Source organism: Phalangium opilio, unplaced genomic scaffold (genome assembly GCF_054372755.1).
Source record: "Phalangium opilio isolate 3A_F unplaced genomic scaffold, DU_Popi_V2 ptg000079l_1, whole genome shotgun sequence".
NCBI classification, from domain to species: Eukaryota; Metazoa; Arthropoda; class Arachnida; order Opiliones; family Phalangiidae; genus Phalangium; species Phalangium opilio.
The window spans coordinates 9608543-9631431 of NW_028324187.1; the positions used below are offsets into that span (position 1 = coordinate 9608543).

The 22889-nt window shown below is 34.3% G+C and overlaps 1 protein-coding gene across 3 annotated transcripts; it reads right to left on the reverse strand.

Moving 5' to 3' along the window:
* Window positions 1-54: 54 nt before the first annotated feature.
* On the reverse strand, window positions 55-22652 carry rau (RA domain-containing protein rau). Of its 3 annotated transcripts, XM_089846521.1 has the most exons (9): window positions 21718-22652; window positions 8145-8210; window positions 5638-5815; window positions 3236-3320; window positions 3091-3154; window positions 2883-3015; window positions 2655-2773; window positions 957-1049; window positions 736-870 (listed from the first exon to the last, which is right to left on the reverse strand). In XM_089846521.1, exons 1-8 carry the CDS (start codon window positions 21994-21996, stop codon window positions 999-1001), a joined length of 975 nt encoding a protein of 324 aa, XP_089702647.1. In that variant the 5' UTR covers window positions 21997-22652; the 3' UTR covers window positions 736-870; window positions 957-998. The 3 variants fall into 3 exon arrangements, with proteins under 3 accessions (XP_089702645.1, XP_089702646.1, XP_089702647.1); XM_089846519.1 differs by lacking the exon at window positions 957-1049 and having other exon boundaries at window positions 55-870; window positions 21718-22638; XM_089846520.1 differs by lacking the exons at window positions 957-1049; window positions 8145-8210 and having other exon boundaries at window positions 55-870; window positions 21718-22505.
* Window positions 22653-22889: the final 237 nt, after the last annotated feature.

A 22889-nucleotide genomic window follows, 5' to 3' on the forward strand; every position in this document is an offset into this window, starting at 1 on the left:
GGAAAGTTTCAAAGGAGAATTGAAGTTTTTGAAGCAAATATTCGACAAAATTACTTAGATAATCACTCGTATTTATTATTTTTACATCTTATCGAGTTAACAGGTACAATTATTTATATTTTTGCAGATATCAAAGGTAAAGTTCTTTTAGTGCTTAACAGTGAAAGTGAAATAATCTTATATATACGATACAATAAATACTCTTTAAAATGAATTCTAATCGATTAAATTTAAATCCGCGATACTTTGGTTTCAATTAGCTGTTGTTTTTAATTAATTTATTACCAATCAAGACTAGTAATTAAACAGTCCAATGCCAAAATACTGGTAATCTTCATTCGTTAATTTTAATTCAAGTTTAGACTGAATCTATTATTCCTTTTTAATGTAGTATAAGACTATATAATATATCTTTCATTTATTTATTTATGTACATAATTGGGGACTAGCCATTTCTTGCACTTAATTAATTCTTTAATTACACTTATTTAATTAATTAAAATTAAATCGATATTAAAATCAAAAATGTGTGTGAGGGGGGAGGAATTAATGAGCAAAAATAATTTGATTAAATCCGACTATGATGATTAATACGATTGGCTTAATAATTAGCCGACATTTGTGAATACATTTCATGAATTAATTGGGTTTTTTAATTTTCATCTTGGAATCTTCTTGACTAGTGGCAGATATTTTTTGGGGAGTTTTTGGCTCGTGTTAATTAATGAATCATATGTAGAAATAATTTTCGTAGTTATTGAATTGCGGTTTGAGTGTAGGTGAATGTATAGCGCTGGGACATACTTCGTCTCGAACGCATAAACGGAAACTTATTTGTCCTTCCAAATCCAGACTTCTTAACCATAAAGGCTGTTAACACAAAAAAATAAATAAATTTTATTAATGACCCCTTGAAATTTCACGTGCACATTATTTTGGCGGGAATTCTTACTTACTATGAAAATGGATATGGAATCATATGAATTTTAATAAGGGGGTCATACATAAAGCTGAAAAGAGGTGACAGAATTCTGAGAGCCATGCCAATCCTGCGTGGAATGGAATAAAATAGGCAAAATAGCCCGTGCTTAGAAACAATGCTTTAAAAGAAATAATTGTGCGCATGTGCAATGTATGTTCTTAATTAATTAAAAAAACTTAGAACTGGTAATTATTTTCTCCCTTGTTCATTGACGCGCGAAATACTTCAAATACTTTTAACAACGCTTATTCTTCGAATTTTTTTTTTTTTGGCGTAATGAGAAAGTTTTCAATTATTTATAAAACCCTTTTTCTTATAACCAACCACTAATTACTTCTTGTCAGGCTTTGTAACCTTTTTAACATTAGCAGCATCAGGATAATCCTTCACTTTTTCTACTTAATTTTATTTTATTCAAGACTTTTATTATTATTAAATTTTTGATATTTATATTTAATTTTTTTCGTTACTAATAAACCATCTTAATTAACTGTTTAGGTCGGAAAAATTAATTTCCGGTGCGGAAGTTAGATTAAAGTGTCTTCGATGTGCCTTACAAATTAAATTAGAAGCTAATTAACTCGTGGACAATTTTTTGACGCATAACTGTGAGTACAAATAAATTTTTATTTATTTATTTTGGTTTTGCATAAATTATTGTTTGCACTCGTGGGCCATTTTTTGAATCTGGCTATTACCGTTTAAAAGGGAAGTAACTTATGGAAATAGATGGTCCGTTTGTTTTTAACCCAAATCTAATTTAATTTTAAACGTGACCACCGGTATATTCAAGTGTTTATTTATACTTAATTCCCTTTGGCCCGGGGCCATTGATATTTTTTTTTAAGGGAAATAATTATTGATTAGTTTTCAATTGAAGTATTATTTTAGGAAAGACCATAACAAGGAAAAACGATACTAATTAGAGTTTCGCGTTATTGTAAATGTGAAACAAAGCATTCGTTCATTCATTCATTGTGATGCCATATATTTATTATTTGAAATTATTTCCTCAGTCGTGATAGAGATAAATTTAGTGACCAAAGATGAAATAATTAGCGCGCGCCCTATACTATTTTGGGTGACAGTGCTGCCAGAAAGAAGTGATTATAGCGATAGTTTCAGATTTTCGAATGCGAAGGCATAGATTTGATTTAAAGGCGCAGTTTGAGATACTGCATTTAAAGACACAGTTTCAGATACTGCATTTAAAGGCGCAGTTTCAGGTACTGAATTTAAAGGCACAGTTTGAGATACTGCTTTTAAAGACGCAGTTTTAGATACTGCATTTAAAGACGCAGTTTGAGATACGGCATTTAAAGGCACAGTTTGAGATACTGCATTTAAAGGCGCAGTTTGAGATACTGCATTTAAAGGCGCAGTTTGAGATACTGCATTTAAAGGCACAGTTTGAGGTACTGCATTTATAAGCAAAGTTTCGGTAAGATGTGTCAGTTTAAAGGCATAGTTTCGGTTACTCCATTTTACAGGCACGGTTTTGAAGTACTCCATTTAAAGGGATAGCTTTAGATACTTAATTTAAAGGCATAGTTTCAGTAATATTCGAATAAAAGGCATAGTTTCGATAATATTCGAATTAAAGGCATAGTTTCGATAAAATTCGAATTAAAGACATAGTGTCAGTAATATACGAAATAGAGGCGTAACTTACCCTTCGCTTTTGCGTTGATTCGGCATTATTCCTTCTGAGTTGAAAGACGAATTGTTGAGGGTTAGGCCAGGCCTGCTGCACTAGTAACGGATAATCTCTGTGATGTAACCGCCTTTCATCTGAGAAAAAAATTTAAATTAAACGAATTCGGCTTTCGTTAATCTCTCAAAACGTAATTAAATAACCATTAGAATTAGTCCGAAGTCGGTAGAAATAAATTATTCTTACATTTTTGAGTGGTCGAAACTTCAAAGAGAGAAAATTTGGCGGCCCATTCTTGAGAATTATAACAATGCAGAAGTAGTTGGATTAATTCTTCAACCGTCGTTCTGTCCGAGACTAGAAGGCTCTTGTATAAACTCTAATAGAGAAATAGTTCCGAAATATTAATGAGACTTTCCCTTTTGGTATGACTTAATAGTTTTAATTTAATTACCCCTTGCATTAAGCAACCATCGTAGATTTTCACCAATCCACCTCTTCTCATTTGTAAACAGAATCTGGTTACCAAAAAATAAGTCGATATACAGTTAGAATCGAATTAAGTTAAGTAATTATTGGGGTAATTAGCGTTAAATTACTTTGAATCGCCTCTGGGATGACAAGCTTGTAATTCGGCCGGTCTCGATTCGTCATCTAGGACCATTATCGTACGAATTGGCATACCTACAAAAGTAATTTAATTGGAAAATTCGTGAAAATTCATTTCTTTGAAATAATAGAAATATGGTACAACGAAATGACTTTAAAAAATTGGGCAATATTAAATTGTTTTTGAAAAAAGTGGAGCGAAAATTGAAATATTTTATTTAATTTTTATTATATTAATTCAGTACCTATTGACCATTGTTTCCATAATTTCGAGAAAACTAGATGAAATTAGGGTCCTTGGTCTAATATTTCCCAAGTATTACCTAATTATCTTTTACATTCACCTATTGTCTAATTTAAATTCACACCGAAATTGTTCTAAATCATCCTTACTTTTAAGCAAATTTATAAGATATCAAAATAAATTAAATATAATTGTTATTATATTTTTATTTACAACTGAGGGATACTTAGACAGCGATAGAGACGTAGGTAGGCCTTGGATATATCAGGGTTGTATATTAACTGAGATGAAACGAACTCTTAACAGTCAACATTCTTAAAGAATGTTAAAGACAAAAACACATCGTAAAAATCATTCATGCGTAGAGACAAAAAACATTTTTCAGAAATATATTTTTCTCTTTGGGTAAATCTAGTAGCTTTGAAGAACAAAAGTATACGTTCGTTGTCGTTTTTCGGGGGTTTAGTGAACTGCTATGTGATTATAATTCATTTATTACACGAATATTGAACTCCTTATTTAAACTCATAGCGCAATTTTGCGCTTTTTAATTTCTTTAAATATAAAAAACACTCTTGGATTAAATAAAATACATTCTCGTGGTTGGATTTGAACGGGGAAAATTATAGCCCAAGGAATTTTTGGCGATTTAAAGACAATGGATGGAAATTCTATTTTTTCTTATTTTTAATAATGAGAGAAGCTATTTTTAAAATAATCCGATTGGAATGGATGGATTACAATGGATTTAATATCTAAGAAATATCGTTCACCCTTTTATGGCAAGCCTATTCCCTTTACCCTTGTTATATTCTACTCGAAGATAACACGTGGTGTCACTACTGTGTAATAATATATTCGGTATATCTTCCCAACGTAACATCTGGCAACCACTTGTAAGATTTTATTAGAATTTAGACTTCAGTGTGAAGTTGAATTGTCCGGGACTGGCTACGTTTAATGGGCATAGGGGATATGGCAATGGCATGGGCAGAGTACGTTGGTTAACTCCATCGAAATGGTCTATTGGTTATTCCAAGTTAAGTTGAAAAAGTTAGCTAAAGGACAAACATTTTAAATTTTCTCAACTCCCGGGGACTTTTGCTATATCCTATTACAAAACCATTCTAAATTTGCAATTGGGTTTAAAGCATCTTTGCCTCTTTGGTCTGGTGAACGTGTGTACGTCTTTCTTTAAAGAGATACCGGCGGCAACTGAAACATCGGAAATTTGACCCCGCGGGTTTCCATTTGACCCCTATTGCGACTCGAGCGAGGTTCCCTGGGATTCCCCGGGACCCAGGGATGCGAAATGTAAATGCAAATGCGCTATGCTTTCTCGAATCTAGTTAGTTCAAAGCAAAGCGATACTCCGAAACTGAATTTTGATTATTATTTAAAAATGACGAATCAGCTAGCTTGCCTACTTACTTAACAAACACCACGCCGAATTTGTGTCGGGGTATAGTTGTTTCGATTTCAAACAACGAGCGGCGGTGAAAGTTTTGGGGGAAAAGCGGGCTGGCGGACGGACATGTATGAATTAGCATATTTGTTCCAAACGGGGGTGGGAGTAGGAGGTGATATCCGTAAAGTTATTTGCCGAGCCGACTTTAGTCTCTAAGCGCTCTTATTTACACACGACCTAAATTGCGTATAGTTCTATTGGTTTTCGGTCTCGAAAACTAGAGCGATTTGTTGTAGTTCTAAGACAATAATATCAAAAGTAAATAGGTATGAATAGAAAGTGAAGCGGAGTGTAGTTGCCTGCCTCTGAGAGACAATTAAATAAACCCATATTTATCGCCCCCACCGCTAGGGGGTCACGTTTATCAGGTTTTCACTAATAAATCTGTCATTATTAAGAATCAAACGTATTCTAATGCCTTAAAAGCTGAACTATCTTTTTTCGTTGAAAGAGGAAAAAGGTGACGTAATATTGAAGACGAGCTCTGATTGGTCTATCTATACCAAAGAAGCTATGGACTCAGCGTGGTAAAAATTCTCCCCAGTGCCACACTTTCTTTTATTACAATTTGTATTTGATAATAATGCGATGTTTGAACAGTGGTTAGCTAGATAGATTCGAACCAACGATCTACTCTCTCTCTCTAGATAGCCAATAAAGTGAAAATTGAATGTCCTTACCTGTTTTTTTGACCCAAACTTCCATAGTTAAATAAAATAAATTTGGATCTCTGTGTTTCATTCGGAATTTGTTGAGCAATAGTTTAATGACTTCGCGGCTACTTGTCCCTTGCGAGATGGACAATGTCTTGTATTCCATGTCCGCGCATAATACACGAGCGTAGATCTTGACCACCACCTAAACAACAACAAGAAAATAAAGAAATAAATAAAATTAAATATATTAAATATATTAAATCAATTTGAAAAAAAAGTTGATGTTAAATTATTCATAACATCATTTAAAAACCCACCATTATGAAACGCGCTAAGCCTAATTCGATTAAACATTAATAATTGATGGTTGCGGTTAAAAGTCGGCTGAATTAAGAACTTCCGTTTGAAAAATATAAGAATGATATTTTGATATTTTCCGGTTGGTTTAGCTAACCATAAATAAAAAGGATTTTTTATTTTTGAAATTTGATCGTAGCGTTAAAAGGAATTTAAATGTTATTTTAGTTTATGCTTTTGACTGACTATAGAGAGGGTATGAATGGCACACGCTCAGGAATTTTATTTGACCCCCCCCCCCTCTAATAATGTGGTTTAAATTTAGAAGCTTGCCACTTCCGACGGGATGGACGCGTCGAGTTTATCGAATTCTTTTCAAACCCCAAAATTATAAATATATATATGGTTATTTCGTTTCCGGAGCTTTTAAATAAACTTTAATAAGGAGAAAAACAATTTTGAAATGAAATACTCGGGATATAACTATCATTATTGCAATTTGCAACCATGTTTTCCAACCAATACATAGTTTTCTGACTAGGAGGTTTGATGCCATTTACACCAGGAGGACAAAGTGTATTAAAAAGTAGCTTCGACTCCCGCAGTTTAAATGGTATCAATCCTCCAAGTCTGAAGAATATGCATATGGCAAAACTAAATTGAACTCCCGACCTTTTGAAAAGGTCTCACTCTTGTTGGTGTTTTAGTAATTAATTTTTCAGTATATTAAATAATAGAAAAGTTTAGACTATTTGTAATTTAAAGTGATAGTAGCAGCGGCGTTTATTATAGAGAAATGTTTTTTTTTATTAACAACCCATAATTTAAATCCTTTTAATTTATGCAAATGAAGATAGGTAATTCCGTTACGCGATGTTATTTATGCGACTTCAAACTTTCCCAGTAAAAAAAAAAATCTTAACTGCGAAACATCTTCGAATCGAATTCTCAGACCCAAAGGAATTTCTCCCCAAAAAAACCTTGAACAAATGGTCCCCCCTATGAAGTCTCGTAATTCAATCGAAAATGATGGCAAATTTTTAATGACCTTTTCAAACCAAACGTACCATAAGGATGGGATACTTTAACCTTTATTGAATAACTGGCGCATGCGTGTTGGATTTTATCTTTTAATTCCTAACAATTGCGTGATATTTCAAATTAGTTGGTTATATACCAACGAACGGCGTCACGAAGTCCTTAAAAATCTCCCATTTCTTAGAGAGAAACTCAAACTCGCCTTTCATTGTCCGAAATATGCCTTTGGGGGGTCAGATAAAATACCTCGTATGTTAATAAAACCTCTATATAAGTTCCTGACATATTGTCCCATGCATGCCTATTAATTCTTGCAGTACAACAAGCTCGAAGGTCTATAGCCTATAACTTACAGCAGAACTTTAGTACATTTCTTATGGTATCTTTAATAACCGACCCTGCCGGGGTTTGGTTTAGGTTTTTTTAAGCCCCAGGCGAATTGGGGGCATTTCCCCTCTGGCCCTCCCTCCCCGTAGAGTTAAATAATATGACGCCGGAAACGGAAGTCAACCGACCTTGATAATAATTCTCATTGTCGCGTGAACATCTTCGTTAACCGATAGATTATTAACGTTGTCGCTTTGCAATGGGATTAATACGGGAAAATGGTATTAGGTAGCTTTATTAATTGTGACAAGCGACCTTGCTATGTTTTTACCTCAGAGATAGAAATCGGAATTTGAGGCTTTCAGGGCAATTGCTCGGTGCTATCTAAAGTTTATATATTTTAGAAAATTATTTTGATTTGGGCTATCGCGTTCCTATAGGGGATTTTGTAATGTATATTTTAAAATGATCAATATTAAATGGTTCAAGTATTTAAAAAAATTACAATTATTGCAAATTCGCTTGTTCAGTGTAATATAACCCCCTTTAGGTATTTAATTTAATTAATTTAATTTTTAATTAAAATTATATCATTTAAGCTTCATTTAAAGGGTCTACCTGGAAGTTATGACTTTGACCACTTTTTTATTTATTTATTTATTAATTTATTTCGTTTTTCGAGCCCAGATTGATGTAACTTAAGGCCCCAAGGATTTAGGCCTACCTAATATCATTGGAAAGAAAACAATTTTATCTACGACACCATTAAGGAATTTTCCTAAATGATAATGGGTTAATCAATCTTTTAGATGTCAAGTAAATAATAGTATAATATAATTATTTTGCATATACATATGACAATGTCTTACCTTGACTACGACCCTTTCGTTACGGTTAATTATGATGTGCGGACTTAGAGTTGGGTTTAGTCTCAGCTACAAAGACGGAAGCGAGAAAGAAAGACACCAAGAAAGAGAGAATTTGAGAAAAAGAGATATTAGTTTTACAGAAATTAAGAAATTGCCATAGAATTCGGGAAAATAAATTAAAGACATTTTTAAATAGATGTTTTTTAGAAAATGTTCTACCAAGAAGTGATAACTAGTTTACTAGGGAGAAGGTATAAGATGCCTAAGTATTCGCGCGCCATAGTCCAAGTCCCCCTTTCAAAATACAAGGGGGGACGTAAAAGGAGGCCGGGCTATTTCGCAGCCTCTCCTCAGTCGGAAAATTCAAGTAATTTTCGTCATTCGCGTCGCGCTGACGTGAGTTTTCAAGAACCAATGAGATGCTGGTTGTAATTTAGAGGCGGTGGGGATTAACTACGGACCTACGTTTGTTTGGACTGGAGATAAAGCTGGAAATATGACGCGAATTTATACCGTCTCCCTAGTAAACTAGATATCGCTTCTTAGTTCTACCTAGTAGTTAAGTGTTTAGTATTAAAGACGTGTAGGTCTACTTGGTCCTAATTTTAATCAGTGTGATTAATTACAAGGTGAGGGGGGGGTATAAAGTGGGTTTGTGTCATTAGGATGAAAATACGTGTACATATCCGAAAGAGTAATTAAAGAATCCTTTCGAAAAAAATATATCCCATCATTTTGAACTGTTCTTTTTTATCCGTTAATGCGTAATCGTTGCCATGGTAACCGCGCATTTCTCCTCATCCATAACTATGGCTAATGATTCGGAAAAATGGTCCTTTTTTCTAGCTAATATTTTATAGGTTCCTTTTTGGGGAAGCCAATGCATTAGCGAAAAACTAATGGATTCAATCAAAAGTCATCGAATAGCTAAACCACGCATTCTTTACAATGTTCAATCTCAATCGATAGTGATTTTTCTTTCCTTCGGAAGTTATTTTTTTATTTTTGCCCAGATGTCAACGCGTGTTACAAACAGCTAGGAATAGTTCCGGCGCGGGAAGCTATAGAAAAATGCGTAGCCAGGCCGCTCTGCCCTCCTCGTCTTTCCGGAGCCAAAAGAAACCCCACGTTTATTCCCCTTGGGCCACATTGGGAAGTGACCCTTCTTTACCAGGCGCCCAAAATATGTCCCCCTATACCAAAAAGGGACAACGCTATCTTCGGCTATCTATTCCATACCATACCATACCATATGTAGGAAGGACTTAACGGAACCAGGGTATACATGCGCGCTTTATAAATGATACTATATGTTTGGTAACTGATGTAGGAAACAATATAACGTGACAGTTTGAGTTCCAGTTCCAGAGTTCTACGGTATAACTTATTGATAGTTTTCGCTGAAAAGGGATTAAATTCCCCCCCCCTCCCCTCTTTCTTAGCTTTTTATTTCGGTGCAGTGTTGCCAGACCTTCCGTGAACCAAGCCCTTTTTTATTGAAAACTACGTATTCAAAAGGTCGGCTTTAGGTCAACCTTCCGCTCTTCTCGCTATAATTCTCTCTGTTTAGAAGTTTGGTTTTTTTTTTTTTTTAATTTTTTTTTTATTTATTTTGTTTTAAAATCGGAATTGCATAAAAACCAAGCCACTCAACAACTATAACGCGTCTCTCAATTGAAACCCGTAATATTCCTGACAATAATTCAATAAATTCTTCCTATGAATATATTTCTTAAGTATTTGAATATATTTATTATCTCCAGGCGTGGGAAATCCGAGAATTGTCTTTTAATAAAAACGTACTTGGGAAGGTCGCGGTTTATTCTCTAAGCGTGGTTGGTTGCTTTATATTCTTTTTATATAATCAAATATTCCTTTTTCTTTCCTTTCGCTATTTTTATTTTTATTTAAAGTTAAGTTTCACGCCAAGAATCTTTAGTAGTTTAATCTTATAGTTATAAGTTGGCCTTGGGCGATTTGTCGATTTTGCAAGAGAGAAGTTACGTTATAACCGCCAGCCAAATTTCACTCTCACGCTAAGAATATATAAAGTTAGAGAAAAGATAACCCTAAAAGTTCCTTCTATAAATGAAAAGAAAAACATTTATGATAAATTCCCACGCGTGCAAAACCTTAATTAAGCATTTTAAATTTAATCATTTCTGTTATTATTAATTGACATTTTAGAAGAAATGAAAAAGAAATTGAGTTTCCGTGTTTAAAATCTAACCACAGGAATTTTTTATTTATGATTGTTACGTTTTTAAAAATAATTAATTAAATTAGCGTGACGTAACGTACGTAATTACGGAGATTTAGAGTGGTGTGCAAAATTATTTTATACTAATTATTTATTATGTTAGAATAGAGTTTAGTGTTTAACCCCTTGTTTTTATTTCGACATTCACGCACGAGCCAATTAAGGCATAAGAATTTTGGAGAATTTCTCCTTTTGCTTGTTAAAAATTTGCTGAACATATCTCGAAGTTAATGAGCTTGTAAAGTTAATTACTAGAACTAAATTCACGCCTGATCAACTTCCAACATTATTTTCTGCCATTCGCGTATTCCATCATAAGTTTATAAGTATATGTTCCTTCCATAAGTAAAACACTACCTCTACTTAAGTTCCTAATGCCAACTGTAAGTTAGTTTTTAATTCAAAAAGGTTTAGTCAAACGGCTGTGTAGTGGTTATCTCACCCGGTTCATACGCGGAAGGACCCAGGTTCGAGACCACGTGGGTCCGGAGAAATTATTTTAAGCTCGTTAATTTAAATTCACAACTAAGTTAGCTCAAAGAGGTCTCAACATCGTGTATCATGGCTCAGTTGGTAGAGCCGTTGAATGCCAATGCATAAAAGATCAATCTTCATAGATGGTCAGTATCCCTCAGTGGATCAGTGCCCGAAGTGGTCAGTATCCCACAATGGATCGGTGCTTGAAGTGGTCAGTATCCCACAGTGGATCATGGTGCCCGGTGAAGTCGTGTCTATAATGAAGGTTCGTGCTCAGATACCGTAGATATTTTTTTTATTGAACTCATACTGAGAGCTAGTTCGAGAACGACAAGCGATAATTGACTACACTCGGTTAAATTGCCAAGTCCATCTTCCTCTATTTAGTCTGTCCTAAGCCTTTGACAGCAGCCCCTCACCAGGCGTCGCTTTACCCGAATCTATGACAAGCTCCAGTTTGTAACCAGTGACCAACTTATGGTGAACATATCTTATGAACTTATGCTCTAAATCTACGAATGCTTTTAGATTAACCAAAATTATTTAACTAACATAAACGTTTCTCATTCATTAAATCTCTTAAAATAGATGTATTTCGTTGAACCGTGGGATAAATTTTGATTTTTCCTTTTCCTTGAGTCATTGATGAAGCTAGATCGTTTTTGACGAAGTTTGTTTAAAAGTTGACAGGAGTATCGTGTTACTTACTTACTATGGGAGTGTTAAAAATTGTTCCAAGTAGTCGGACAACAAGCTCGAGTGGTGTGTGTGTGTGTGTGTGTACGCGATCTTACTTAACTTGGTAAATTTAATGATTGCAGCAGAGTAGACAGACCCTTAGGCGCCTGATATCCGATAAGACAAAGTTCTTTATAAATATCTCTTTTCACTTTCGTTTCATATAAATTTAAATTAATAAAACATACTGACACTTTTAGAAGATTGAATTACTCAAGTCTAGGCCTAGGCCAACTACGAAAATATTTATAATTACGTGTCAAAGAATGTTTGCTGTAAAAACTCATTTGAAAAATCGCTCGAGGATTTTTGAAACTTTGAAACTTTTTGAAAAAAAAAAATACCTTCGAAGATAATTTGTTTACATAATCCATTATCTAAAACGTATAAATACAAATATATAATTTTGATTTAGAAATTTTCAATAAGGAGGCTTGTCATTTTCAATAAACTCGCTTGATATTCAATTCGATAAAACTACACCATAAGTTTATAAGTGATATGTTCCTTCCATAAGTATGACACTTCCTAAACTTCGTAATGCTACTGAGAGACTTACAGTACTCGAGATAACTAGTTCTAGAACGACAAGCGAGAATTGAAGCCCTATACTCGGTGGTGGTTAATTAATTTTGCAGGACCAAGTTCCATCTAGGTCCTATTTAGTCTGCATTACTAAGCCTTTGACAGTGCATCAGTCACCAGGCGTCGCTTTGCCTCGAATCTATGACCTGCGTCACTCACTTCATGACAAGCTCCAGTTTCTAAGTTACCAGTCTGACAAACTTATGGATGGAACATATCTTATGAACTTATTTTATAACAAATACACGCTGCAGTATATAGGGGACATCAATCCAAATTATATCTTTCTTTTAATGACGGGATATGTTGAATTAAAGTACCGTACCGTAGTGAGTCGTGTATATTTTTTTCTCTCGCTCTGTCTTCTAAGATATATAAAATCATCAAGGGATGGGTGGATCTCTGTCGGCTAGGATAACGTGGGAGTTCAAACTGACTATTTACAATTGTAGTAATGCCAAATGACATTGTCTTTGGTATATACTTTATTGTAGGGAAACGTTAAAGAGGAAACAGTTCATTTGGTGGCGATATCCGCTTCCTATTTTGTATTACGACGATGATTTTCTCATGGCGCCTTTTCCATGGAATCATGGGATGGATGCGTGGATGGGATCTAGGCCCGATTGAATTCGTACATCGCCATAATGCCCCCCTTCCTAAAACTGCGTGTTGTTTTGGTCTCCTATTAGGAAAGTTCTGGGAATGTTTAAGTTCACTGCAAGTTCTTGCCCAGTAGAAATTTTTTAAATATTAAATTATGCCGCCATCTTTAATTGGGTTTGGGTTGGAGTCACGTGACCTAAACCAAAAGTAAAGTTTATATTTACTTTTGCCAAAATATTTACTATGTTTAGACAGACTTGGTATAATATCGTAAGTAAATAATTCCCTTGTAAGTATATAGTAGTTCTTAGCTAAGAGTCCCTTATACCATTATAATGTCTTATTTACACGGCGTGGGTTCGTGTCACGTGACCATGTAGGAGTCCAGAACTGGTGGGTGTATCGCTAGTGGTGGGGGAAGGGTGATTATTATAATCATTAAAATAGAAGCTATAGATTTAGCCGAGGCTGTGTTTTTCTTTTTTTTTTGGGTCCCTTAAAGGTGATCACTGACGCGTAACGCGCCGCGAAGGAATGTCGTTGTCCGTTGTCCAACCACCAGACTTATTTCCCTAACAATAAGATAGAGATTTCCAGTTTTGCAGGCAGTACAAAAGGACCCCCTTATCTTTCTCTATTTCTTTCTTTTTCGCTGTATCCCAGAATTCCTAGAGCGTCATTAGCTCGTGATAAAGTTAACGTCCATTAATCTTCTAAAGTCATTTGAACAAAAAATTGTCACCCTTTTTCATTTTTCAGTGGAAAAGAAATGGAATTTTTTCATATAGTTTTTGTTCCTAAAAAATTCTGTCTGTTCATGCAGAAATACTGTGCAGAGTAGCTTAGCTAATACGAGTAGTATTATCCTACTATTTACTGTGGATTAAACAATGGTGATAGTAGGATTCTACCGTAATCTAGTAGTTTCCTACTATCAAGTATAGTGGCATAGGGATATGTAGAAGCTAAACTTTTTAAAATACCGTGAATAGTACGATTATACTTAATCTAGTATAGTTTCCTACTATCAAGTATAGTGGCATAGGAATGTGTTGAAGCTAAACTTTTTAAAATAGCGTGAATAGTAGGATTCTACTGTAATCTAGTAGTTTCCTACTATCAAGTATAGTGGCATAATGATATGTTGAAGCTAAACGTTTTAAAAAAAGCGTGAATAATAGGATTCTACTGTAATCTAGTAGTTTCCTACTATAAATTATAGTGGAATAGGAATATGTTGAAGCTAAACTTTTTAAATAACTTGGATAGTGGGATTCTACTATTATTAGCTTAAAATAGTAGTTATTATTGCGCAACATCGTTTAACGGCTTTCTTGAGAAGCGACATAGGAATATAAGTCTAGATTGAGTCGCCCGGGAGTTCGTGGCATGGGAGAGTGAGTGCTTCGACCTCTTGGCTTAATGTAACCATCGACGTCTCAACATCTGCTGTCTGGCAACCCGGTAAACTTTACTTAACATACGTGGGGGGTCAAGGAAGCTTGAATTTCTTACCAACCAGTCTCATTTTAATTCCTTTCTCTTGACTCGTATACCAACGACAAAGTTTGAAATTGAACGTACTTTTAATCATAATAATTTATGCACTCATGGTTTATACATTATTATAGTACTGTCATAAGTAAATAATTACCAGAATAAGTTAGTTAGACATGACTAGTAAGTGAACGGAATTAATTTATTTTATGTTTAATAATTTAAAATTGGTAAATAAAGTTGTACAAATGCGCTAGAAGTATATTAGTCTAAGGTTAATGGATTTACACTTACATTTCTACGGATTCATTTCCCATCATGCTCCATAAACCCTGGGATTTTTTTTATTTATTTTCAATATTTTTTCGTATGGGAAAGTTTTACATAGACTCTTTAGAGACTTAAAATAAATGTTTTTTGGAAACATTTTTAAAGTTTTATAAAAGTCAACTTTGAAAACTCTTCGCGATGTGTTTGAGAAATATTAAGGATTTGTAGGCGGTGTTGAAATATTCGGTTGACTGCGTTTTTCCCATATTAAAATAAATAAAAAAAAATAAAAAAAAAAACCCAAACCCTTTTGGTCCACCCCCGAAAGAGACACAAAAATTTACTATATAGAAAAGTTCTGTAAGAAACTTAACTTTTTTAGAACAGGTGCGCGCTAGACTCTTAAGTACTTAAAATTAATTCAATTCCCCGTTATTTGGGGTGGTATGATATATTTAAGATTTATAATTACATATAAATATATATGTAGAACCCTAAAGGGAATTTTGATATAATTTTTTTATATATTTTATTCAGGTATTTTTGATTGTAATGAAGGTTTTTTTTTAAATGAACAAAGGGCCTTTAGGCTTACAACATCCGCCAGGTGTGTGCGGCGCGGAAATACCTTTATCACTTTGCAGCCTTATTAAAGGCGGAATGGGATGTATGTACCTTTCCCGTTAGGCACTCTCCCTATGTATGTATGGACAAGATAACTTGACCCGAGTCTAAATGGACTTCTAATATTTCGATATTTTGTCAATCAACAGCTGCTGTTGTTTTGATTTTGCTATTAATGTTATTATTTAAATTTTATTATTTTTACTCTAACATCACGCTCTAATTAAACTATATAGCTTTCTTAGATTTATTTTTAAAGAAATTTTTATTGAATTCTAGATAGATAGAGGGGGTCGTTAGAGTTCATCGCGTAATTTATTCCTAACTTTATATGAATATGTTCATTGTAATATTATCATATTAAATTGATTCGAATTTCAAAGTCAAACGGGTCCTAAGGAGTTTTATATATTTTTGGCACATAGCATATATCCACTTTGTTTTCGAAGACCTTAAAAGCCTTTCAAAGCTCATTTGCCTATACCTCTCCTGAAATAGAGTGCCGCTATGCAGAAATGGCAGTTACTAGCCTTTACCTATGCCAAATATAACGCGGTGTGCCACTACTTAATACGTTAAAATCTAAAAGCCACTTTCGGACTCAAAAGCAATAGTGATGGCAACAATTTCAATATAATGGTGATTGCGTTATTACCATCATAGGTCAGTGAAAACATTGTAAACTCGATGTAGATTAATTGACCACCATAGTTTGCTACTGTACAACTAGGGAGATGAGTCACGTGGTATGAGGTCAATATTAGTATAGTCTACATAGACTTCTTCCAATATGGAGGATGTGTGACGTCAGAACAATTTTCCTAGTAGCTACTCTATTGTGAAGGTCATGTTTCATCCATGTCCAGTTTACCCCATTTTAAACCACGCCCTCTGCGTGGTGGTGTTTGTACGCCATGAAAGAATTACGTGTTTATCAATTGACACATGATGATGGTAACTAAATATTTTGTCCAACTCTCCAGGACTCCGGGAGTCCACCATTTTTGTTTTCCTTTATTTATTATTTAAAAATAAGGAGTTACGCTAGAAAGACTTTTAGCGTCAAAATCTTGCTCAAAACACCCTATCTCCGGTTGAATTTTTTTCCAAGCAAAAATATATCCATAACTAACTACGCTTATTTCTGGCAACCCTGAGACGGTTGCGGGTTGGTGAGTGGTGTATCTCCATTCCTGCACAAGAGTGAAGAGAGGAAAGTTTCTGTCTTTAACGGCTTCAATTTCTTATTAACGAGAGCCTTAAGAAACTAAATGACAAACGTCTACGTCTACGTGTGACACGTTGTTGAACTTAGGCTTTGGTTAAGTTGTGGACAAATAATTTCCTGACGTTCAATATTTGATTGAAAAATTCCTAGACGTTGGTGTACACGTTGACCTTTAAACTCAGCGTATTTTATCAGATTGGTTGAAAAAGTCGAGTTGTAGAGTGACAATTAAACAGTACGCTTCATTTGTCACCGTCGCATTTTTTATAATTAGATTCGTGACAGTGTCGTATTTAATTTTAAGACGTATTTAAGTATCCGCCCACTTGACGCTATAGTGAACCTAGACCCTGAATATAAATTTATTATAAATATAACACTCCCAACAGCTAGTACTCAGTACTCATGCACGCTTCAATAAATTGGTTTAGAAATAATCCCTATTTGATGAGGAGAGAATGAATATATATTGTTGTATAGTACTTGTCCTCATTTTGACTTACAATAATCGTGTCATCGTCATCATAAAAAAAATAATTTAGAACTTCCGTAAATAAACGTGAGATATTAAAATGCCGAAATTAAACCTTCTAGCGAAATATAATAATAATTATTAATTTTTTTTATTTCAATTTCGATAATCTTTGCTCCGAATCGGAAGTTCTCATTTTTCTCAAAAAAACAAACCAGGACTTCATTCAATAATGTGACTTTTATTAATAATTTGGGTCAGATTTTATTTTTCATTTTAGAACTCTTCGATTTTTAATTTAAAAAGAATTTAAAGACTTAAGTTTTAAGTCTTAAGGGCCAACACCTGTTTATTATTAAGACTTCGGTTGGTATTTATTTACCTCTGACAATTTTTAATATACTACTTAGTTTAGGACTGTTAGATTTTTAATATAAAAGAATTAATTTAGGCTTATGACTCGGCAAATACCTTACACCTGTTTTATTAAGACTTAGGTATTTAGCACTACCTGTTTTTAAGAATCTACTCCTGTCAAAATTAACTATACTTAATTCGCAAAAGGGGTTGGTTGGTTGGACCGGGTAGGTCGGGTTAGGGCCTCTGTTAAAAATGTATGAGAATCAAGCTGTCTGCAGATTTTCACCGCGGGCTAGCTACAACGTTTCCCCAGTGATAATTTCACGAGAAGGGGTGCAGTTTTGCCAATAATATTACTACTTAGAAGCCTAACAAGGGAGGGGACGTTTATGTTATACCAGACGCGTTGGAATGCGATTGCTAATGATTGATATAGTTAAAGGCAAGGATGAAAACAGCTCGTGGTTTTAATCGAAGAAGCCTATTTTTTTTTATTGTCGCGTGCATAATTTGCATCGCGTGCGTTTTTTTTTTGTTTTTTTTTTTATATAGAATATTGAAATGGCACCCAATGTTATTCACCCGTAGTACTTAATATTGTCAAACTTAATGAGCCGCTGTTTCTAACTATTTTATTACCCGGATCAAGAGGGGAAAAAATGAATATCCGAGGCTCAAATGCCAATAGGGAAAAATATATTTCAATTCAGACAAAAATATTCAAAAAAATAAATGTTTTAATAATTCTGGGAAAGGAAAAATTCGAATTGAAAAACCGTTTTAAAAGTAAAACGAAATACCTTGAAATAACAAACTATTTTTGACAAATAAAAATGATAAAAACGAGCTTTGAATTTAAATTACAAACACACCCAAGTTTTTCTAAAAATTTTAAAAAGTTCAAATTTCTCAATGGTACGTAAATTTTTCGCAAATGTCAGCTTGATAAAGATTTTAAAAATCTCTATGTAGATTAAATTGGGTGAGCTATGCGAAATTCAAGACGGACGGACGGACGATATTTACCCCTATATATTAATTATAATTATATCATCCCATCAGGGTTAGGTGAAGTTAAACCCGTATATATTTCGATAAACGCATTAGCTGGAAAATCATTCCTGATTCGTCATAATTAAATGACGATATGAAATTATTATTGAACTCTATACCGGTCTTAAATGATCTTTATTCAGGAAGTAATGGAAGGTCACCAACCAGACTCTAAAACAGAATGAATGTATCTGATAATAATATAATGTAATTAAATTTCCATGCAGGTGCATGATGCTTCGTTAAAAATCCGCGAACTTTCACGCGCTATAAGCCTACTTACTGTGCAGCACGTGCTTTATTTCGCGCCTAATAGTTCCCTTATTTCGCACGTGCTTTATTTCGCGCCTAATTTACTTTTTTTATTTATTATTGGCGCGAGAATTTGAAACGTCATTGAAGATTTTTATTGGCCACGTGCATTGAGGATTTTTTTCTTTGGTAATTAAAGGGATTGACTCAGTGCTTGACAATTTATACTAAGAAAGAGTATAGCGGTAGAAGTTGCTAAGTACTATAAGAAAGAGAAATCTCTTTTTTGGAATATTTAAATGATGATGTCAAAATGTCACGTAATCTTAAAAATACTTCTAGCCCAATTGAAGAATGTTTCGTTTTCTTAATTGAGGTTAAACTTCAACTTGTTTTAAAACTTTTTTTAAAAAAAAATTACCAGAAATTCCGACAAATTTCTATTTTTTGACAAAAGCCGCCTGAGTGAATTTTTTTGTTTTCAAAAATCTCTCAATTCATAGCCTGAAGCGAAATTATTTCCTTTTAAAAATAACATCGTAGTAATTGCAAATCATTTAACTATAACCTCTAAAATAATTGGGTATGATTTTAAAATTTAATTGGGGACACGAATAATTAAAAAAATCGTCTTTTTTTAACTACACAATTAAAATTTAGTTTTAATTTATAAAATGGATGTTTTTACCGTATGGTAAGTTTATTATAAAGTAATTCGGGGTTACGAGGTTATCTGCCCCGAGGTACCTACATTAAAATTACCATAACGTAATTGAATTAAAAATTAAAATATGGATGTGTTTTTTTTTTTTTTTTTTTGGCACTGCAGTGGCATCAACGCGATAATGGATTTCTTCGTTTGTTAAGGTCTTTTATTTAATTCCAACCGGTTCAAACCCACGGGGGGTTTTTCTCACCCCTAGAAAAGCAGACGACAATCTTATTGTCCCTTAAAAGAAAATTAATTATTCAAGAATTTTTATTCATCTCTGAAGAAAAACTGAATTTAATTTAATATTTAGAAAAATATGATGAAATCACATTTTTTCTTTCTTTTTTTTTTATTCAACACCTTTGGGTTTTAGCCTAAAGATATTGAGTAATTTAACGTCATTGTGACGTGACGTCATGACGTATTTCTAGAAATTAGTCGACCTCGATTGGTATCGGTAAAAGAAAAAAATCCCAAGCGGTATTTTTTTCTCAGAATACAAATTTTTCGAAATTAAATTTTTTCGGGGGAAATTTTTTGATAGGGGGTATTTTTATTCCGACAATTACCGGGTATATAGAAATCGATTTTATAAACTATACAGGGTGTTTCTGATAAGTCTGCATGCATAAATTAATTGGGATATTCTTTGAGTCAAAAATGTATAATTTCTGTATCTCCATAATTTTGTTTACCCTAAGCTTAGGACACTGTTTTCGAGTTATGATTTGATTTAAGTGTTTTAGGGATGACCCCTTAAAATAAATTAAAAATCATTGTCTTAATCAGTTTCATAATTAAAATTTAAGGGGTCATCCAATCTTAACTCGAAAACAGTGTCCCTTATGTCAGAAACACCCTGTATACTTTATAGAAAAAAAAATCATGAAACCCCATTTCAGCCTTTTGAGATATAGTTTTAACCGGAATTTGTCTTTTGAAGACGTCCTATTTAGGGATGATGCCCTTTTTGCGTATCCTCGGGCTCGAGTCTTAAAATCGATCGTATTATCGTATTAAACGCCCGCGTATTTTTCCTTCGGGGATTTCAAAGATATCTTGAATTTGACCCTAGGGCTATTTTATAGCCCAATCAATGATTATATAAAATTAAAAACCTTTTTTGCCATCCATGTCTAGCCTAGAACATAAAAAAAAATTACTTAACCTTTTCCCAGGTGTTTGACAACATTCCAATAACAATATTAAAAAAAAAATTGTATGTATTATCGCATTAAGATTAGGGTATGCAATGCTACTACGGCGGAGGTTTAATTTATGTACATGTAAACAAATTAATATTCACAAATAGGCTGGCTACACTTAACCTTGATTTCTTCGTTTTTTTAGGCTAGGAGGGTTGATACTATTTACAACTGGAGGCCAGGCTACTTAGTAGCGAAAGTACACTTACCAAATAGCCTGTCCTCCTGGTGTAAATGCGTGGTACACATCCATCATCCTAGCCTCAATATTCATGTATTCATTTGAAAGTCAAATCATAAGTACATTTTATTTTCGGAGTTTCGTTTTGGTTCTGGCTTGGTGCATTAATTTATGTAGTAAGTTTAACTGATGGGGGAGAAGTTGCTAATTAGTTTTTTTGACGAATCAACGGGGTGTGTTATTTGAAACCAAACCGTTCATGCTTAAATTTAGAGAGATGTTAGTTAGTATAAATTGCAGTTGACTCTCTTTTGGTTTGAGTGTTTAACTCCCACGCCTTCTCACAAACCCACGTTTAAAACTTTTCTTTGAAATTAATGAAAATTTTGGAAGTGGGACGAGCAAGTTATACAATCCATGGTCTCATCAGTGAAAAATAAAAATGAACTTCGTTCAGACTATGTAATTACGTCGATTTAAAGTTCATATCAATTTTTGATCAAAGTTGAACCCTTTTCATTATATAATTAAATTACCAGACCATTGGCCAGAAAAGACACCCTGACTGCACTGCAGTGATAACAGTTCAGGCTTTCACACTAGTTATAATTACTTGTAACTGACAGAGGGTCTGACAACACTGTAGCGTTACGTTGATTATGTTAAAACTGGGAGGAATTTCATTTAGCCCCTTTATAGTGCAAACTATTTATTAATTGAATATGCAATTGGGATTAAACCTCGCATACACCTAGATATTATGCAAGATAACATTGCGTAGTGTGAACGGGGCCATGGGTTTCTTCTTTGATAACATCCGTATAATCGACCCCCCTTGATTTTAACATAAACAACCCTTAAAAGAAAGTTGAATCCTTTTTTGACAATCCGGGTTATTACATTATTTCTATATTTTCATAAGTTTTTGCCAAATTTTAAGACGCCCGATTTTGGGCTGAAAATTAAAGGGTACTAATTCTATTGTGACAGTAGGTCAAAGGTTATAGAAGGGAAAACCCCCTGGTTTATATAGGAATAAGTTTGTAATCTCACCTTATGTTGATTGGGATGACTATTATGCATTATATGGTGCATTTCGTGAATGCTACTTGTACTCGACGACCGACTACTTAAAGCCTCGTGTCCTCCACTGCTCCCGAAACTCGCCAAACTGACCGAGTCCTGTCGACTACTTAATGTCCCGGAAATACTTCCGCCACTTCCTCCTAGTAGCTTCCCGCTGGAACTTCCGCTAACGCTGCCGCCGCTACTTCCATGAGGGACGTGTCCCTTATAAGGGGACAGTTGCGACGAAGACACGTGTTTTAACATAATTTTTATTGTCACAAATATATTTATCGATTGATTGTTAAAAACCAAATAGTTTTAGAAGATCATTTTAGGCACACTGGTCACGAGGTTAAAGGTCATTTTAACGTGGATGGTCACACGCGCGTGTTAGGCACACACTCTAGTCAAGAATTCGTAATTCGAACGTATTTAATTACTAATTAGGGTTATTTAACCTGAGAAAAACATTAGTAGCTTCGGAACTTTTAAGAACACCATAGCAATATAGAGTGGACGGATGGTATGAATGAATGGATATCTCTCTGCGAAACGAACACACCGCACTTTACCAACTCCGCGAGTCAACTGAACTGACTTTCCCGTACTACGTAACTCCGTACGTATTCTGAGTCAGGACACGGAGAGGTTTTTCCGTCCCTCTCTTTCTCTAAGCTCGTTTGTTGATGGCGCGCCCTCCCTTGCTGCATGTCCAACGTTTTCCTCAAACCTCTCTGAAGGATGCCAATACAGGACAGTACGGATTAGCTATTCGAGTCAGGGTAGTACTGGGATTGTAATAGTGGTTTACTCCTATCTTTTCAACTTTGTCCTTAAATCATTAGATAACGAAACACGGTGACCCCAGGGTTGTCACGGGTCAGGGAAAACCTGGAAAAGTCAGGGAATTTAAAAATGGGCCGAAAAGGTCCGGGAAAAGTCAGGGAATTTTGATTTTAGTGGGTAAAATTTCTGGGGATAAGTCTTTATTGAAAGAGTAAAGGCTGGTTTTCACGGGACCGAAATTTGGCGCAAAATTCCGCTTTCACGCACCGAAATTTTGCTTATCACCGCGGCGAGAGGTTTTCACAGAGCAGTTTTTTCGGCGAGCAATATTTTTTTCTCTCTCTTTTCTGTCGTCTGCTTTATTTTATTTT